Below are 16,974 nucleotides of genomic sequence, written 5' to 3'. Positions count from 1 at the left end.
GTAACTAAAGTTGGTTGAGAATAGCCTTAAGCAATAAGAAATTCTTCTCAAACCACTCACTCATCAGCAAAATGCCACCTACTAGTCCCTATGACTAGCATTCTCCAATAGGAAAACTCTCTAAGTATCACCACAGGATGATTAGGACTCTTACAAAAGTGCTTGGTTCATTTTAGGCTATGATTTTTTTTTTTCATGTGATTGATAAATTCAGTCACTTGCTTCTGGAGCTGAAAATACATTATACCACCACCTGGGCCCTTTATACAAATAGCTAGAGCACCATCTGGTGTTTGTTTTAAAGTAGAATGTGTAATTTTAAAGGCCCTAACATGTATGGGCGAGTCACAGAACCAACATTTTAATATCTGAAAGGAACCCTAGAGATCAGAAACTACAGTAATTCCCAACTCCTTATCCGCAGGGAATGTTTCAAGACCCCCAGAGGATACCTGAAATCACAGACAGTACCGAATATACTGTTTTCTCCTATACATACGTACCTATGATATAATTTATAAATTAGGTATAGTAAAAGATTAACAATAATAATAAAATAGAACAATTATAACAATATACTCTAATAAAAGGTATTAAATAGCTTTGAGGCCATTAACCCTTATTAAGTAAAATAAGGGTTACTTGAACAAGCTCTGTGATACAGCAACAACAGCTGTGGTAACCAAGATGGTTACTAAGAAAACATGCATGGAGCATACATGGTGTGGGTATGCTAGACAAAAGAATGGCTCACATCCTGGGTGGGATGGCTCAAGATTTCATCATGCTACTTCGAATAGCATGCAATGTAAAGATTATGAATTGTTTATTTATGAAATTTTCCATTTAATATTTTCAGACCACAGCTGACCGCAGATAACTGAAAACGCAGAAAGCAAAACCATGCAAAAGAGGGGGCTACTGAGCCATGTTCTGCAGAGCTCTAAGGGTTTCAGTGAGGCATCCTAGTGCCTCCTGTCCTGAGCTCGTGTTCCCTCAATGCCCTTCGATCATGGCAAAGACCCCTTTATCATATTTTAAATACTGAGCTTTTAAGTTATATTTAATTTAGGACTAAAGACATTCTTTTTTAAACTACTGGTTTAGTTCAATTTTCACAATTTATAGTGAGAATATCAAAAACTACAGAAATTAAATTGCTCATCCAAGGACACATCATTTAGAGAAAAAGTCTGATTTAAAATACATTGCTTTTTTCCACAAGACATATTGCTAACTGTACAAAACTATAAAGGACTATTTATCTTTCCAAAAAGCTACACTTAACTAAAGTTATGCTATATCTCTATTTTAAAAATCTTTTAAATTACAAAAATAATACACAGTTGCAAGAGGGGGAGGGAGAAAAACAGCACTTAAAAGTGTCACCTCAATGGGTCGCCTCTGACCCCATGGTCACCACTGGCGAGTGACTGGTATGAATATTTCCTACTCTTTCACCTTGTATTAATATTAATATAAACATTTCAAGTTTTTTTTTTCTTTTCAATAACTGAAACACCTGACATACTATTCTATTTTTTTTAACCCCAAAACATACCGTCTCAGTAAATCAAAATCTTTCCCAACGGTGTTCACAGCATGAACACATATGTAAGCAGTTTATCATTACCAAGAAGGCTGCTATAAGCATTCGTCACATGAACCTTTCTGCACATGTGCTCTAAGCTCTATTTTACCTTCACTCTGACCTGCTTGTGTCTGAGCTCCTGTATATGGTGGCTGTTGTGGCTGAACTCCTGGTGGGTGAGCTGCGGAGGAGGAGGAAGCAATGCTGTCAGGTGTCCCTGATCGGTCCTCTGCAGGAGCACTGGGTGGCCCTGGATGGTCATAAAAAGTCAGTTCAGTTTCTAATAAAAGACCTTTCCCCGGCAAGTTCAATTAATAAGTTTGAGTAAAAGAGATTAACAATAAAAGTTCTATAGAACAAGCATAAACATAAATGCAGCCTTTTACATTTTCCCCTTTGCTCTAGCCTCTTAAGATCCAAAGCTACAACTGGAAATCCTTCCCTATAAAGTGTAGAGTGCTATATTCCTGAGTCATACCCTCCCCCAAAACTCATCTGTGCAAAAAAGCCTCCACCTTAGGCGATCTATTTTGTAGATCAATCAAAAGCATCACTTCATTCTTTAATGGTTCTCCACTGCCCATAAATGAAGTTCAGCCCTCTAGTTCGGTATTCAACGATGCAAACATTACTTCTCACCTACCCTGTACAGCTAAACTAATATTCCCTATTCTCACAATATAGTACTTTTTCTGCCTCCATTTCATTATCACTATTCTTTCTACTATCCCATTTTCACATATCCAAATATAATATTCTTTAAAATCCAGTTATAACTTCACACTTCTAGTAAGGATTCTTTACCCAAGAATACTTTTTCCATATGTGAACTTCTACAGAGTATTCTTTTATTATGACCCTTACCAACTTCTACCTTGCATTTCAGAGCAGGTTCCACCTTCCCACACAGACTATAAGCTCTTTGGCCAGGTTCCTTTAGAATTCTTTTCATCTGCCTCACAAGGCCTAGCTCTTACACATGGAGCCATTCAAAATCATAAACAAAGTAATAAATGAAGAGAATTCACTAAAGTTTCAATACTGTGACAGTCAAAAAAAAAAAAACAGTCTGAAGACAACTCTCAATATTTTACTCTTTTAAGTTCTTTTGTTTGGGCAACATAGAAGAGTGGTTAAAAGCACAGGTTTTGGAACCAGACTGCCTAAAAGCCAGTGCTGCCACTTAGTAGCCATGTAACTCTGGGCATGTTAATCTTTTTCTGTGCCTCAGCTTCCTCAGCTCTACAAAATACTAATTCCTACTTCATAAAGTTACTATAAGGGTTATGTATTAACAGGGCTTATAGTAAGTGCTTATAAAAGTGATTACATAGGAAGAGCTTATAAAAGTAATTACCACTTAGCTCCACATAAGTACTTGCTATTACTAGCAGACTAATTTCTCTGGGGCAAACATCTATCCCCTGCACTGGCACATCCCAGAACTCAGCATTGTATCAGGCACATAGGTGGCAGCTGACAGTGCAGGTACTGATAAGAACCTAAATAGGATAACTAACAGCAGTGGTAATATAAGAGAAACTGATGATTATTACCAGAGTAAAATGGATGATTGCTCCTATGTACCGCCATTTCACTTTTATATGCATGCAGATAAATTCATATACACGTTCCTTCCTACAAAAGACACTATTAGGCTAAAAATAAATATATTACTCTGACTCCCCTTTTCTTCCTTGTATGTAACCTATTAGTTAATACAGCTCACCTATCTTTGTAATACTTTGCCCCTCCTTCCCATGTCCACATTCACTACTATAGCCGAGTTTTTCATATCATATCTGAATAACTACAAAGTGTCCTGGCATTTTCTATGCATACAGTTTTTCCTACTTCAAGTCAACATACAAAGCTACCAGAAAATGGTCTTCAAATAATGTGAATTGTATTAATCACATTATTTTGGTGTGGCATATACTATATTCTAATCAAAAATTTTAAGCCTGATCTCATATAACTATTTACTACCCTATATGGCATTGCATAAAGTCTTAAATAATAAGCTATAATATTAACTCATATTTCAGTTGCTCTAAAAATGTGTTTTTCAGCTGTATCTCTTGTCTCTCTGATGTCTGCTTTTGCCGAGAAAATGCATCATATACAAATATGTGTCTTCTCTTTTCAGAATTTCACACAATTTTCTCTAGTGAAAAAAGTATCAAAGAAAAAGAAGATTAACAGACTGAATCCTATATGTCCACTTACTGATAATGGCAAAGTAAACTGGTCAGGTAACTCCTACCAGAAGTTAACAACTAAAAACCTGAAAACAGAATTAAACAACTACTTGAAATCACTCAAAGTCAACCAAACTCTGGCAGAAATCAGGAAAGAGTTTAGATGTGTAAGAATTTTAAGTCCTGACCTCTGCAGCTCCAACAACAGAAAGCCACAATGTTAACTTCATGGCTGGCCAAGAAGCTAGAAATTTGAGGGGAAAATTCCTGAAGAGAGCCACCAAAGGAGTGAGACTTAAAATCTGACTATGCTGATCATGGAGTTAGGACACCCAAGAGAGGTCAGTAAAAAAGCAGCACCTAGAGCTAAAAGAACTGAGCAGGGATATCAGCTGTATACCCCATAAGAGTTAAAACTGAATAGTCTGAGTTCATACATGTTAACTCTCTGCTAAAGCAAAGTAACAAAAAAATGCTCAAAAGAATCTCGAGTCACTATATTAACCATGGTGTTCAGTTTTCAATCAAAAACTATGCAAAACAACAGGAAAATGTGACCCATTCTCAGGGAAAAATGGCAGGCAAAAGAAACTGACTCCAGATTGGCCCAGATGTTGGCTAAAGCAGATTAACATTTCAAAGCAGCTATTATAAATATTTTTAAAGAATTAAACAAAAATACATTCAATGAATTAAAAGGAATAGTCTTAATAAACGTAAAGATAAGGAATCAACAGCAAAAAAATATATATATATATATAAAAAGAACCAAATGGAAATTCTAAAATTAGAAAGACTCAATGAACTTGAAGAATTTAACAGAAATCATCTAATATGGAGAAAAAAAGACTGAAGAAAAATGAAGCTCTTAGACCCGTGAGATAATATTAAGTTCTCCAATGTATGTGTAACTGCAGCCCGAGAAGAGAAACAAGCAGAAAAAAATGTTGACGACAAAAAATAAAAAAGAAATCAAAGTATAGGTGCTGTTACAAAGTTAAAAACATTTAGACAAAAGCATTCTTTACACTAATGCAATTTAACTAGACAGCTACATTTAATTTAAATTTCTCTAATTTAAGATCAGGAGACTAAGACATCAAATAAAATTTAAGTCCTAAAACAATTATGAAATTTTATAAATTTCATAGATTTTTTAAAAAATAAACTTTCTGATCTCTACTTTTAATAAAATTTACCCAAAACTAACAGTGGTTATTTTACAGAGAGGAGGGTTCTACTGACTGGAATTGGGTATGAGAAAGCTCTCCGGGATGCTGGAAATCATGGACATCTTGATCTAGTTGGTGTTTTGCATAGGTGTATACATGTGTAAAATTTATTAAACTGAACATTTAAGATTTATGTACCTCACTATACCCCAGTTATCTTTCTATTGAAGAAGGAAAGGGAGGGAAGAAGGAAGAGACAGAATGAAGGATGGGCGGGAGGAACTAACTTACCTGAAACCTGATCATCTGTTAAGCCAAACGCTGACATGACATTTTTATTGATTTCATCTTGGTTTTTTAAAGGATCAAAAGCTGACATACTTGCTGCCATAACCTGAGTAGACTGTTTTCCAGAAGAATCAGAAGTAGCAGTCTTTTCTTCCCTACCATCCACAGTATCTGTAAGGGGAAAAAAAACTTGTTTCCATTTTATCTGTACTCAATAAAGGCTAACGAAACATAAGATAGAAAAATATGAGTGCATATAGTCTGAAATGTTAAGAATAACTATCTCTAAATGCAAAAGTATAGATCATTTTACTTTCTTCGTTATACTTGTTTATAAATTTATAAAATCAAGAAAAAAAAAGGTAAAAAAGAAATACAAGCTAAAAAACAGCTTTTCCAAAAAAAAATTTTATGAACCTCCTTGCCTAAGAATTATTAAATGAAGGAAAAAATACAAGCTCCAGCTTAACAGAAACATTTTAATCTTTATTTTTTATATTCTAGTATCAGATAGATATTGGGCACTAAAGTTTTATTTTGAAAAAGAATAAGCTTAAGTAAAGTTATATCAACTTGTATTGTTTTATTTCTACTTGTCTATTGGCCTATTACTAAATTACAAGTAAATCTCAAGCCAATACAGTAAATATACTTTTAACTTGCTATGTCTTCCTTTAAAATACTACTTTTTTAAATCTTTATAGATGAAAAGATGTGTCTGGGATTTGCTCAAAATGATATAGGAGGGGCAGAAATGTGTGGGGATACATGACTTGATAATTACTGAAGTTGAATATGGGTTCGTGGGATCTATTACAGTATTATGTCTACTTTCGTATTTGTTTAATTTTTTCATAATAAAATATTTTTAAAAATAGAAAATAAAATTTTAAACATCATAAGCAAGATAAATTTTAAACCATGCTTTTCTTCCAAGGATACTAAGGTACTCGGCAGACATTTATACTATTATCTTGTGAAAGAAAAGAGGTTCAAAAATAACTTACATTTTACAAATAAGAATCTAAAGCCAAGATATAAAAAAAAGGTATCAAAACCAAGTAAAAAGAACATTGCTAACCATTTACTCAATTAACAGACAATTAGCAACTTTTTTCTATTACGAAGCACGTAAATGAACATCAGTTATTAGATCACCTGTGATCAAGACAAAATTGTCTTGTGGGAAAAAAAGTACTAAGGGAATAAAAGCACACATCGGCTTGTAGCTCTCATTCATTCCTATCATTCCACTGCTTACACTAAATTCTTGAAAGAAAACTCCTATAAACACTCTTTTAAAATAAGTCTACCAGTTATCAATCATCCTCATCAATTTCCTTCCTCTAACTTTAAGGTTACACATCAAGAGCATATCACACCAGCCTTATGTATTATTTCCCCATCACACTTCTACCTTTAATTACCTTCCACTTACTGCGAACTAAACAGGAAACACAATATATGTCCACTAGACTACTAGTTGCTCTATTAGCTGCTAGAGCTACTGCAACAGGTCAATCTAGTATCTACGGTAGCCTACACACCATTTGCCTCGTGGAGGAAACAAGTGTCCAAGAACCACAACAAAGGTAGAGCACTGAAGAGCATTAGGTAGCTGCTTATTTCTGGGTGAGGGCAAGCCACATGGTTCTAAAGAGTATGAAAGCTGACTGTTTCGTGGACCAAACTTTCAGTTTCTGATGTAGCTTTTTTGGATTATTTTATCTGATTTTTCTTGAGAAAATTAGTGAGTCAGGATATGTTTTAAGAGCTTACAAGCTTAGGAAATATCATACAAGGCAGATGGTCACAAGGAAAATGATCTTACTAAGAACAGGAGTGGAAACAAAAAATAAATTACGACTATCTTTAAAAATGAAGCACTATATGTATTATTCAATTAATTAATTAGAGTAATTAATTAGATTAATTAATTAATTGAGTTCAAAAGGACACAATGACTACCTGGACGGACACACACACACACACACACACACACACACACACACACACACACAGTATGTGATATAATTTCCAAGATGCAAAGAAGAAACCAACTTTAACATCTTTTACACAGGTTGAAAAGTTAACAATAAACCATGAAAACATAGAAATACAAGACTAAAAAAGCAGTATAGTACACAAGAGATAAGTGAGAAGAGAAAGATGGTTTCACCAAAACCAAAAAGCTCATAATTTTATTCCTTAGAGTAGAACATAGGCTACTGTAGGTCATTTCTGCACAGTATTGGCTAGACTTGTTGAATTTTGATCTAAGTTTCATAATACTCTACAGATGCTTGAACCCCCTGAAATTATATGCAAATGTGATGTTAGCATCTATGAATTCTTCTGGGAAATGGTCAAAAGTTTTCTTTGGATCTTTGACCTAAAATTGGAGCTTTTGTTTAGAGAGAGAGGATTTCGAAAAGGCAATTTACTTTGACCTCATCATATAGAGGCCAGGAGAATCTCATTATAATACTTCAGCAAATCTCCAATAATGTTCTGAAATAGAGGTGAAACTAGAAATTACTAATCACCAAATATTTACTGAGCATCTATCATTAAAACAGTTCCACGTGTCCAGAGGAAAAAAAGAAGAGAAACTGAATAATGCATCTTTAAACTATAGCTAAATTAAACGAAACTCCAAAAATTAAATGAGGCCAAAAACTAAAATATCTCAGAACCTAAAGGTTGCAAGGGATTACACAAAGCCACTTTTCCGCAAAACCATCTGCTCTTACATGCAGTCATCCAGACTCAGTAACAGTTTTAGGCATGTAAAACTTTATATGCAAACACAAAAATTATTTTTAAAACATTTATTTTTACATGAAACATCTAAGAATATTAAAAATTAAGGAAAGCAGTTTTTCTAATCTACTTTCAAGCTACGATACATAAATTTCGGTCTACATTTAAAATTGTATTTGTTCCCATAACTCTATGTAAATTCCAAATCTGTTGATAATCTTGCTTCATCTTAATAGTACATATCACCTATAAAATGGAAAAACATAAATTTTCTTTGCATATAATTTAAAATAGTTTAAGACAAACTTTACAAAACATTTCAATGTACTAAGCTAAAATCATTTGTTACTTGAAACTATTTCATTTATCAACTGAAATCATTTCAATTCCTAAAGTTCACTATTACACTTAAAAGTGTCCAAAAGTCAAAGGGGGTTTGAAAACTGACCTAGGTCACAAACACAGGAGTCTAAGACCAGATGTAAAAAGGATATTCAGAGAACACTTAAAAATGGGATTCTAAGGCTCTACCCTCCAGTAGGTCTATAATAAGATCCAGGAATTTGCATAAAATCTCCCAAATATAAATATTAACAGAGGCAAGAATACGAAAAGATGACACAGAATGCCGTCCTACTCCTACTGAAGAGGAGTTTGAAAAAATGCAAAAAGATATGAGAAGAATAAATCAGAATAAAATGGATTCACGCTCTACCATTTTCTGGAATACTGGTGGAAGGTCCAGGTTCTCCAGGTGGTTCCAAACTGTCCAATAAGCGGTTCACTTTATTTCGAAGTTCTATCAGTTCTCGACGGAGATATTTCACTTGACTTGATTCAAGGGGTCTTGGCTGGCCATTAACTGGAATAAAAGTATTAATTTGCTTAAAATTAGGAAATGTTTTTGCATATCTTATTGCATATCAATAGAATGATATGCAATAAGATAATTTCTTTAAAAGTGAAAAAAAATCAAACAAGATACCTACGGATATCGTTTGAATGGTAACTCTTTTAAGGACAGGATACTTTAATGCTAATAATTTACTTTTTGGAAAAAATATTCATCAGTCTTTATTGATGCCAGATATATCACTTATGACCATACTGTTTAAACAAATAAGTTTATTAGAAGAATCCAACTACGGTAAATGAAAATCTACAGAAAGCTTTAATATATTTTAATAGAAATTATGTACCTTCAAAAACTCACTTTAATTCATCCTAGTCTTTATATTCTTGAATTTATACAATAAACACCGTATTCTACATATAAATGCTAAGAGACACAACATGACTTATAGGTTTGTTATCCTTCTTGCCTACTTTTGTGATGGCTTAAAAAAAAGCTACCTAGAATAACTGACCTGAAAACCTATTAAAAAAAAATATGCAGAATTCATGAATCCACATCACTGTCATCCTTACTAGTTACAGTTGACTCTTGAAAAACACGAGTTTGCATTACACAAATCCACTTATACAGATTTTTTTCAAAAAACAGTATATGTACTTTCTCTTCCTTATGATTTTAATAACATTGCTCTTTTGCAAGAATACAGTATATATTACATATGACATACAAAATACTGTTTATGTTATCTGTGAGGCTTCTGGTGAATAGGCTACTAGTCAACATTTTAGGGAATCGAAAGGCATATGCAATATGCAGATTTTTGACTGAGAGGTGGGCAGTGGGAGTTGGTAACCCTAACCCCTGTATTGCTCAAGATTCAACTGTACTTTCTATTATCTGAACTCAACTACTTAGTGGGTTTAGAAACATCACGTGTTGTATAATACCCAACTAAAAGTTTAAATTCCCTATTCCATAATTATGTATTTTTATCAGTGAGTTTAACTTCATGACTTCAATGAAATATTTCAAGCACACAAAAGATAAGCTCGTTAAATATACATTTTCATTAAATCTTAGTATTTTTCCATAATAGTTCCTGATCATTAAGAAAATAATACAGACATAATTAAATCTCCCAGCTACCTCTCCTCAAAACCCATCCCCATGCTTCATGATTTAAATTAATTTTTCATCTTTCTATAACAATCTTCCCTCATTAGATTTCAAATCTTTTTGTTTTAATTATAAATATTTTAGTTACATTTTATAATCCATTTATATTCGAGTATACAGCAACTGTTCTTTGTGATAATTACCCAATATAAGGTTAAGGACTTCTATTCCTGATTTGCTATGACTTTTTAACATGATTAGAGTATGAATGCTTTTTCTTTATAGAGAAGATGGTTCAGTTTTTCTCCTTTAACCCATCATATGAAAAGTGGTACTAATAGATTTTATTTAAACCAATCTCATACTCCTGGAATAAACAACCTTGACAATGGTATATTTTAATACTAACTGCTAAATTTGATTTGTTATTATTTAGTAGTTTGTATCTGTGTTTATAACTGAGATTAGTCTGCATTTTCCTTGGCTGGTTTTCAAGTTAAGGTTATAGTAACCTCATAAAATGAGTTGCTACATATTTCCCCTTTACTTACTCTCTGGAATTGGTATAATTTAGAATCATCTGTTTCTTAAATATTTGGTAGGATAATTGATTTGAATTCTTTAATGTTAATTGAAACAATCAAATTTGCTATTTTTGAAACACTTCCCAAACAAGTGTTTAAATTCACCTAGGAAATTGTCCATGTGGTCTGAGTTTTCAAATTGAAAGTTATTCGCAGTAGTCATAACATAGATTTTTTAAAATTCTACTGTATTTGTAGTTATGCCCCATATCATTTCTAATACTGTTTATTTGTGCTTTTCTTAATTAAAGAGGCTAACTGTATCTTTTCAAAATTGTCGATCCTATCACTTGACTTTCAGTTCATTCTGGGTCTTTATTATTTTAAGTTATTTAAGCTTACTTTGTCTATTTGTATTTAAGGCTATAAAGATCTCTTCAAGTGTAGCTCTAGCACACTCTAAAAACTTCTTATGTAGAAGCCATCACTGTTATTTCTAATTCCCATGATGATTTCTTCTTTGGCTTATTTCAAAAGCATATTTTTATTCTTCAAAAGTATGGAAGTTTGGGTTATCTTTTTGTCCAGTGGTTTCTAATGAGGCCAGAGAATATGATGTCTAGGACATCCTTCTCTGATATTTAATTAGATTTGTTGAAAAACCCATCTATGGTCAACTTTTATAAATGTCCAAATGATTCAAAAAAAAAAAAAATCTCATTTCCTGATAGATGCATAAAACCAAGCCTGTTATCTGTTTTAATTTTCATTATCCTTACTAATTTTGAGCCTACCTGATCTATCAGTTTCTAAGAGAAGAGTATTAAAACCTCTCCAATGATTGTGAATTTGTTCATTTTTTCCTTTTCTGTCAATTTTTCCTTAGGGAAAAACTAAAGCTCTGATGCTCTGTTCATAATTGTTATATATTCCTAGTGAATTCTTTTCATCATTATAAAATCACTATTACTAATAAAGTTCCACTTAGAGTCTATTCTGTTATTACCAACTAGCTTTGAGTTTGTCTAATGTATGTTTCCAGCTCTTTACTTTCAAACTTTGCATAATAATCATTTACTGTCTCTTATAAATCATCCAACTAGATTTTAACCCCATTAAGAGTCTGTCTTTTAACTTGTATGCTTAGTCTGTTTACGTGTATCGTATTACGTGTTAGTATTTTGTGCTATTTATCAAGCTTTCTCTCTGCTTCTATCCTTCCTTCCTCACTGTTAAGTGCCCTTTGTTTCTTTTCCCTCTACTGGCTATTTCTAGTCTTTCACTCATCACTCTTACATTTTAGACATGCATACTTCAATTTAAAAAATCTAGTTAATTATTATCCTCTTCCCAAACAAGTCTTTAAAATATTTTAATTTCTATCATACCCTCCTGTCTTACATATAATTATTGCTAGGCATTTTTGTCTGACCTTGTTTTTACATTCATTAAAATATAATTGTTTTTTATAATCAGTGCTCATTTAAATTTATATGTTAATCAATTTATTTGCTCACAATATCTTGCATCTTTCACCATTCTTCTGGATTCAATTTCCTTCTTGCTGAAAAACCACTTTAAAAAAATTCTCTTAAGGGTCTATGAGTGATAAATTCTGTTTGAAATGTTTTTATTTCCCCTTATTCCTGAAGTTTCAGACTACAGAATGCTAGTTTTCTACTTATTTTTTCTGAACAGTTTGAAGATGTTATTCTACTTTCTTATAGGCTCTATCATTACTATGAAGAAGTCTAACAGTCTAATTGCTTTGTAGGCGATCCATCTCTCAGGCTACTTTTAAAATTATCTCTTTGTCTTGCATATTTTCCAATTTCATGACAATACGTCCAGTGGAGACTTATTTTTACTTATCTTGCTCAGGACTCACTAAGACTCCTAAATCAGAGGGTTTGTATCTTTTATATAATTTTAAAAAGTTCTTTAGCTATTATCTCCTCACATGTCTCTACTCCTCCATTATTTCCTCTTTTAAAGTCTTAATGGAAATACGCTGGAATTTCTCATTCTCGAATTCTCTCATATTGTTTTTGTACTTTATTCTATAATTTCTTTAGACTACCTTCCAGTTCACTAATTCCCTCCTCAGCTATGACTAAGCTGCTATTCTACCTGCCCACTCTGTATTTCATCTCAATGATAATAGTTTTCACTTCAAAAGTTACCTTAGGCTTTATTTAAAATCTATTCATTCTTTTTTCAATGTGCCATGTCCCTATATTCTTATTTCTTCTTTTATGTTTAATAACTTTTAACACATATTTTATAGATCATTTCTATTAACTCAAGTTCTTGACTAATCCTACTATTAACTGTATCCATTCTTTCTTGCTTACATGAATTGTTTCATGTTTTTTGAACTCTAAGTTCATCAACAGCATTTTGTCTATGAAAAGCGTATGTGACTGGATTAAGAACATACCCTTCCAGAGATATTTTTGCCATTGTTTCTTGCTATTTTTTAATGGTAGCTGGGCTTAGGAGCTTCCAAACTGTGCAGATAGATTAAATTTAAACCCAATGCACATAAAGACCATGGTTATGAATCCTCAAGGGAGTCTTCACAAACCCCTGACAGTCCAGAGTATTGAAGTTTCCCATATCAATTCTTTGACTTCTCCTGTATCAATAGTTTTCTTCCGCAATATTCTTTTAGAGAGTATAGCCCACTGAAGGTCTAGGACTCAAGGTCTATACTACACAAACACCAAATGCCATGTCCTCAGATTATGCAGACTAAACCTTCACCGTAACCACCAAAAGCACCCCAAGTCTTGGCTTTTGGTCCTTCAGGCTCTGGTTTTTAATTCCATCTATTTTTGTTCTCTGGACATTTCCTTTACTCTCTTAACAAGCTCAAGCACATAATTCAGAAAATATATTTTTAACAGTTTATCTAGCACGTTGTATCAGAAATGAGTATTTTCAGTTTATCTAGTATGCCTAGTAGGTGGCAAATAGCAGTATTTCAGATTCAATATTATAAGAAAAATAACTTTTATTGAAAATTTTTCAAAAGTTTTTATTAGCATGTTAAAGTCTAATTCATATTTACCCATCCTAGATGGATGAAATAGATATAAATTAAATTAACTGACCAAGATAGTATTTCATAGAACTATAAGGTACAGTGACACATAAATTTTTTTAAATGCCAAACAAAACATTCAGAAAAAAATATTCACATTTTACTTTTCACATCATCATACCAGCGCTTTAACTCTGTAATCACTGTCACCTAAGAGTTCTGCCTTGCAAATCTGTTATGATCTATAAGAAAATCTAAAAGATTAAAATTAGTCTTATATTTGTTTTATCAGGACTATCTCTAACCTTTAAGAACTCCTCGAAAAATAATGGCCAAAGTATTAGGCCTATATGTTAAGCCCTGAGGATAAGTAAAAACGTATTACAATAGAGGAGATAATTACAATCTTAAGAAAACTAAACTTGATAAAGGTAGTTTTAGCCCTGCAATTATTTTCAATCCTGAGAACACTTATACAAGTAGTACAGATTACTACTTAGGGTAACTGAGCAGATGGGGAATTCATGTGTACTTTCTATTAATTTTCAAAAAAAAAAACCTCTCTACATAAAATTAAAGCTTATTTTAAAAATTCTGATATAGCTGAAAACTTATTACTTAATTCTGAGTCTTTAAAAGGAAAAAAAAATAGAAAATCTTTAATAAAAAATACAATAAATAAATTAGTAACTTTATTAGACAGTTTACCACTTACCAAATAATGTCAGTTTCAGTATCCTACTACACTGAATTGCAAAGGAAAGGTCAGAACTATCAAAAATTGTTATAAGATCTCCATCTGGGAAAAAAAAAAGAAATGAGTTTCAGATTTGCTTCAGTAGTAAACTAGGATATACATTAAATTAAAATCCAAAATCTAGATTGCAGAGAATAATTAGAATATCCCATAAAAACCGTATATAAATATAAAAGGATCTAGGAAAGATGTTTATTTTCAGGAAACAAAATCAATTTTATTACTTTTATGGCAAAGTATTTAACATATCACAAGAAAAGCCAAAACACAGCTAAGATTAATGCATTAAGTCATCTTTTACTAGTCACCAGGAGGAGATTCATGGTAGCACTATCACAAATTACTTGTTTAGACTAAAATCTTTTCACTCCAAAAAATTTAAATATATTTGTCAAAAAGTAAAGTAATAAAGATCCTCAAGGTTCAAATTTTAATTCTAACTACAGTAAAATGCCACTGACACAAATGGAGGGGAAGCCATATTTAATAGTAACTAAAAGGGTTGCAAAATAGATTTTTGCAGAACTACCCAAATGCAGGGGTCCCTAAATCCCGGGCCACTGACTGGTACCAGTCCATGGTCTGTTAAGAACTAGGCCACACAGCAGGAGGTGATTAGCAGACTAGCAAAGCTTCACCTATATTTCCAGCCACTCCCTAGCACCAGCATCACCACCTCAACTCTACCTCAGATCATCAGGCATTAGACTATCATAGAACCAGTCCCTGGTGCCAAAAAGTTCGGGGACCCTTGCCCTAGTGAACGGATAGACAATGGTGTCTTTCAGGTCACTGACCATTTTGATAATAAGATGAAAGCTGCCAACTCATCCCAGAAAAAATATTCGTATATACCAGATTCTGAAATCCCCTAAGTCCCAAGGGTAAAGAATACTACAATTAGCATATCAATTGCCTGTTTCAAAAGCATTCAAAGGGCTTGGGGATAAAAATGTTCTCTAGATAAAGCAAGAACAGAAAAGCAGACAAAGGCAAGGAGTTGGTCAGGGGCCTCTCTGCAGGGTATCCTCATAGACACAGCTGGGTTGGGCTGGGGGGTTTGTCCTGAGAGGCTGCTCTGCTAAACCACTTTCAACATAGATTGGGCAGATTTGGCAATAGTTGGCAATAAAAACCATAACGAAGGATATTATCATTTTCTTTTCTTTGGTTCTTTATAACCTGACCCATTTCTTATAACAAACATATCTGACATTTAACTTCAGGGATTCTAAATAAAATAAAGTATATATGCAAAAGAAGGATCTTTCTATAACTGCCTTTTTTTCTTTTCTGGATTCCACAACAGAAACAGTATCTCTGATGTAAGTACTTTACCTGAGCCAGCCCAACACAGGTTATGAACACAAACTTGTACAAATCAAAACACTTAAGAATACCACGAAAAACCAATTCAATGTGGTAATTAGATGTGGAGGACAAAGTTTCAACAATGAGGATACCCTAAGTTAGGGGTCCGCAAACTGCAACCAATAGAGAAATCCCTATGTTTAAAGACTGTGAACTAAGAATGGTTTTTACATTTTTAAAAGGCTTTAGAGGGGGCAACCAAAAAGGCATAGATGAGAGAGGCTCTGTTCATCCCTCTGGCAACCAAATCAAAGTTGTGATGGAAACAAGGAGCAGCAGCAAGGAAAAATTGCCTAGGATGAACAAGCCATATAACTAGGGAGAAATCCAAGAAAGCACTCTGCAATGGCAGAAGGTAGGACGGGGCAAGGATGCGGGGATGCAGTCCTGAGAGGCTGAGGGAGACAGAGGCGGTGGCAAGAGCAGATACCTCTTTAAAGGGGTCACGTCCCTGGGCAGATTTTTGCATTGACGGACCTGCTCGCTCTGAACACCAATGCCTGTTCAGCCGCGCACAGGGGTCACCAGGAGCTTACAAGGAGACATTGTCAGAGTGAGGGCCTAAGTGAGACCCGCTATGTACAGAAGTGCTGGAAGTATCCATTGTTCCCTGTTGAGCCCTCCCCCTTCCCAGTGCATGGACACAGCACCACCATAGCCCAGACATCATCAAACTGGATAACAGAGGTGGCTCTGCCCAGAGGATCCCCTGAAACCCCACCTCCCCCAACTTGTAGCCCCACCCAAGCCACATCCAGGTATATCCTCAGTGAATCAGGTGCTCCTTGCTGAGCAGTACCTAGACTCACCCTGGAGGCAGCTGGCTTTGGTTTCTGGTGTGGCCTTTTGAGGTAACTATGAGCACAGCATCTGTGAATTGATTGCTGAATCTTAGCAGGTGGCCTCAGAGGGGAAGGGGCTTGGGTTAAATTTGGCCTGCAGCTGAACCCCTCTCAGGACTGTGCCTCTGGACACCTACTTCACAAATTCACAGTAATAAGACTGGGAGACATAGGAGCTTTGCTTAGAAACAGACACAGAAAGGCAGCCAAAATAGGAAGGCAACGAAGCAGAAACCATATGGGAGAACAGAACAGAGATCCAGAAATAATGGAGTCAAGTAATCTAACAGATGCAGAGTTTAAAACACGGGTTATAAAGATGCTCAATGAACTTTTGGGAAGTATAGATAAGCTCAGTGATAACTTCAACAAAGAGATAAAAAACATAAAAATGGAAATGGAAATTATAAAAGGGAACCAGTCTGAAATGGAGAACACATTATCTGA

The 16,974-nt window shown here is 34.0% G+C and overlaps 1 protein-coding gene across 7 annotated transcripts in view; it reads right to left on the bottom strand.

The window, feature by feature from the left end:
- The window catches only part of TFG (TRK-fused gene), a 36,956-nt gene that overhangs the window by 13,324 nt on the left and 6,658 nt on the right, over positions 1-16,974 (bottom strand). For 4 of the 7 annotated variants that reach the window (XM_025050098.1, XM_006916555.2, XM_015593012.2 and 1 more), the window contains exons 3-6: positions 14,273-14,356; positions 8,731-8,877; positions 5,256-5,423; positions 1,713-1,841 (exon numbers count right to left, since the gene is read on the bottom strand). In XM_025050098.1, coding sequence (XP_024905866.1) covers positions 1,713-1,841; positions 5,256-5,423; positions 8,731-8,877; positions 14,273-14,356 — 528 coding nt within the window. Of the gene's footprint in view, positions 1-1,700; positions 1,842-5,255; positions 5,424-8,730; positions 8,878-14,272; positions 14,357-16,974 lie in introns of all 7 variants that reach the window. The other 3 variants (XM_006916554.3, XM_006916553.2, XM_006916556.3) reach the window with 1 other exon arrangement.

This window comes from Pteropus alecto, unplaced genomic scaffold (genome assembly GCF_000325575.1).
Source record: "Pteropus alecto unplaced genomic scaffold, ASM32557v1 scaffold164, whole genome shotgun sequence".
Lineage (NCBI taxonomy): Eukaryota > Metazoa > Chordata > Mammalia > Chiroptera > Pteropodidae > Pteropus > Pteropus alecto.
Note: the sequence above shows the minus strand (reverse complement) of the source record. Positions and strands in the feature narration are given on the sequence as shown.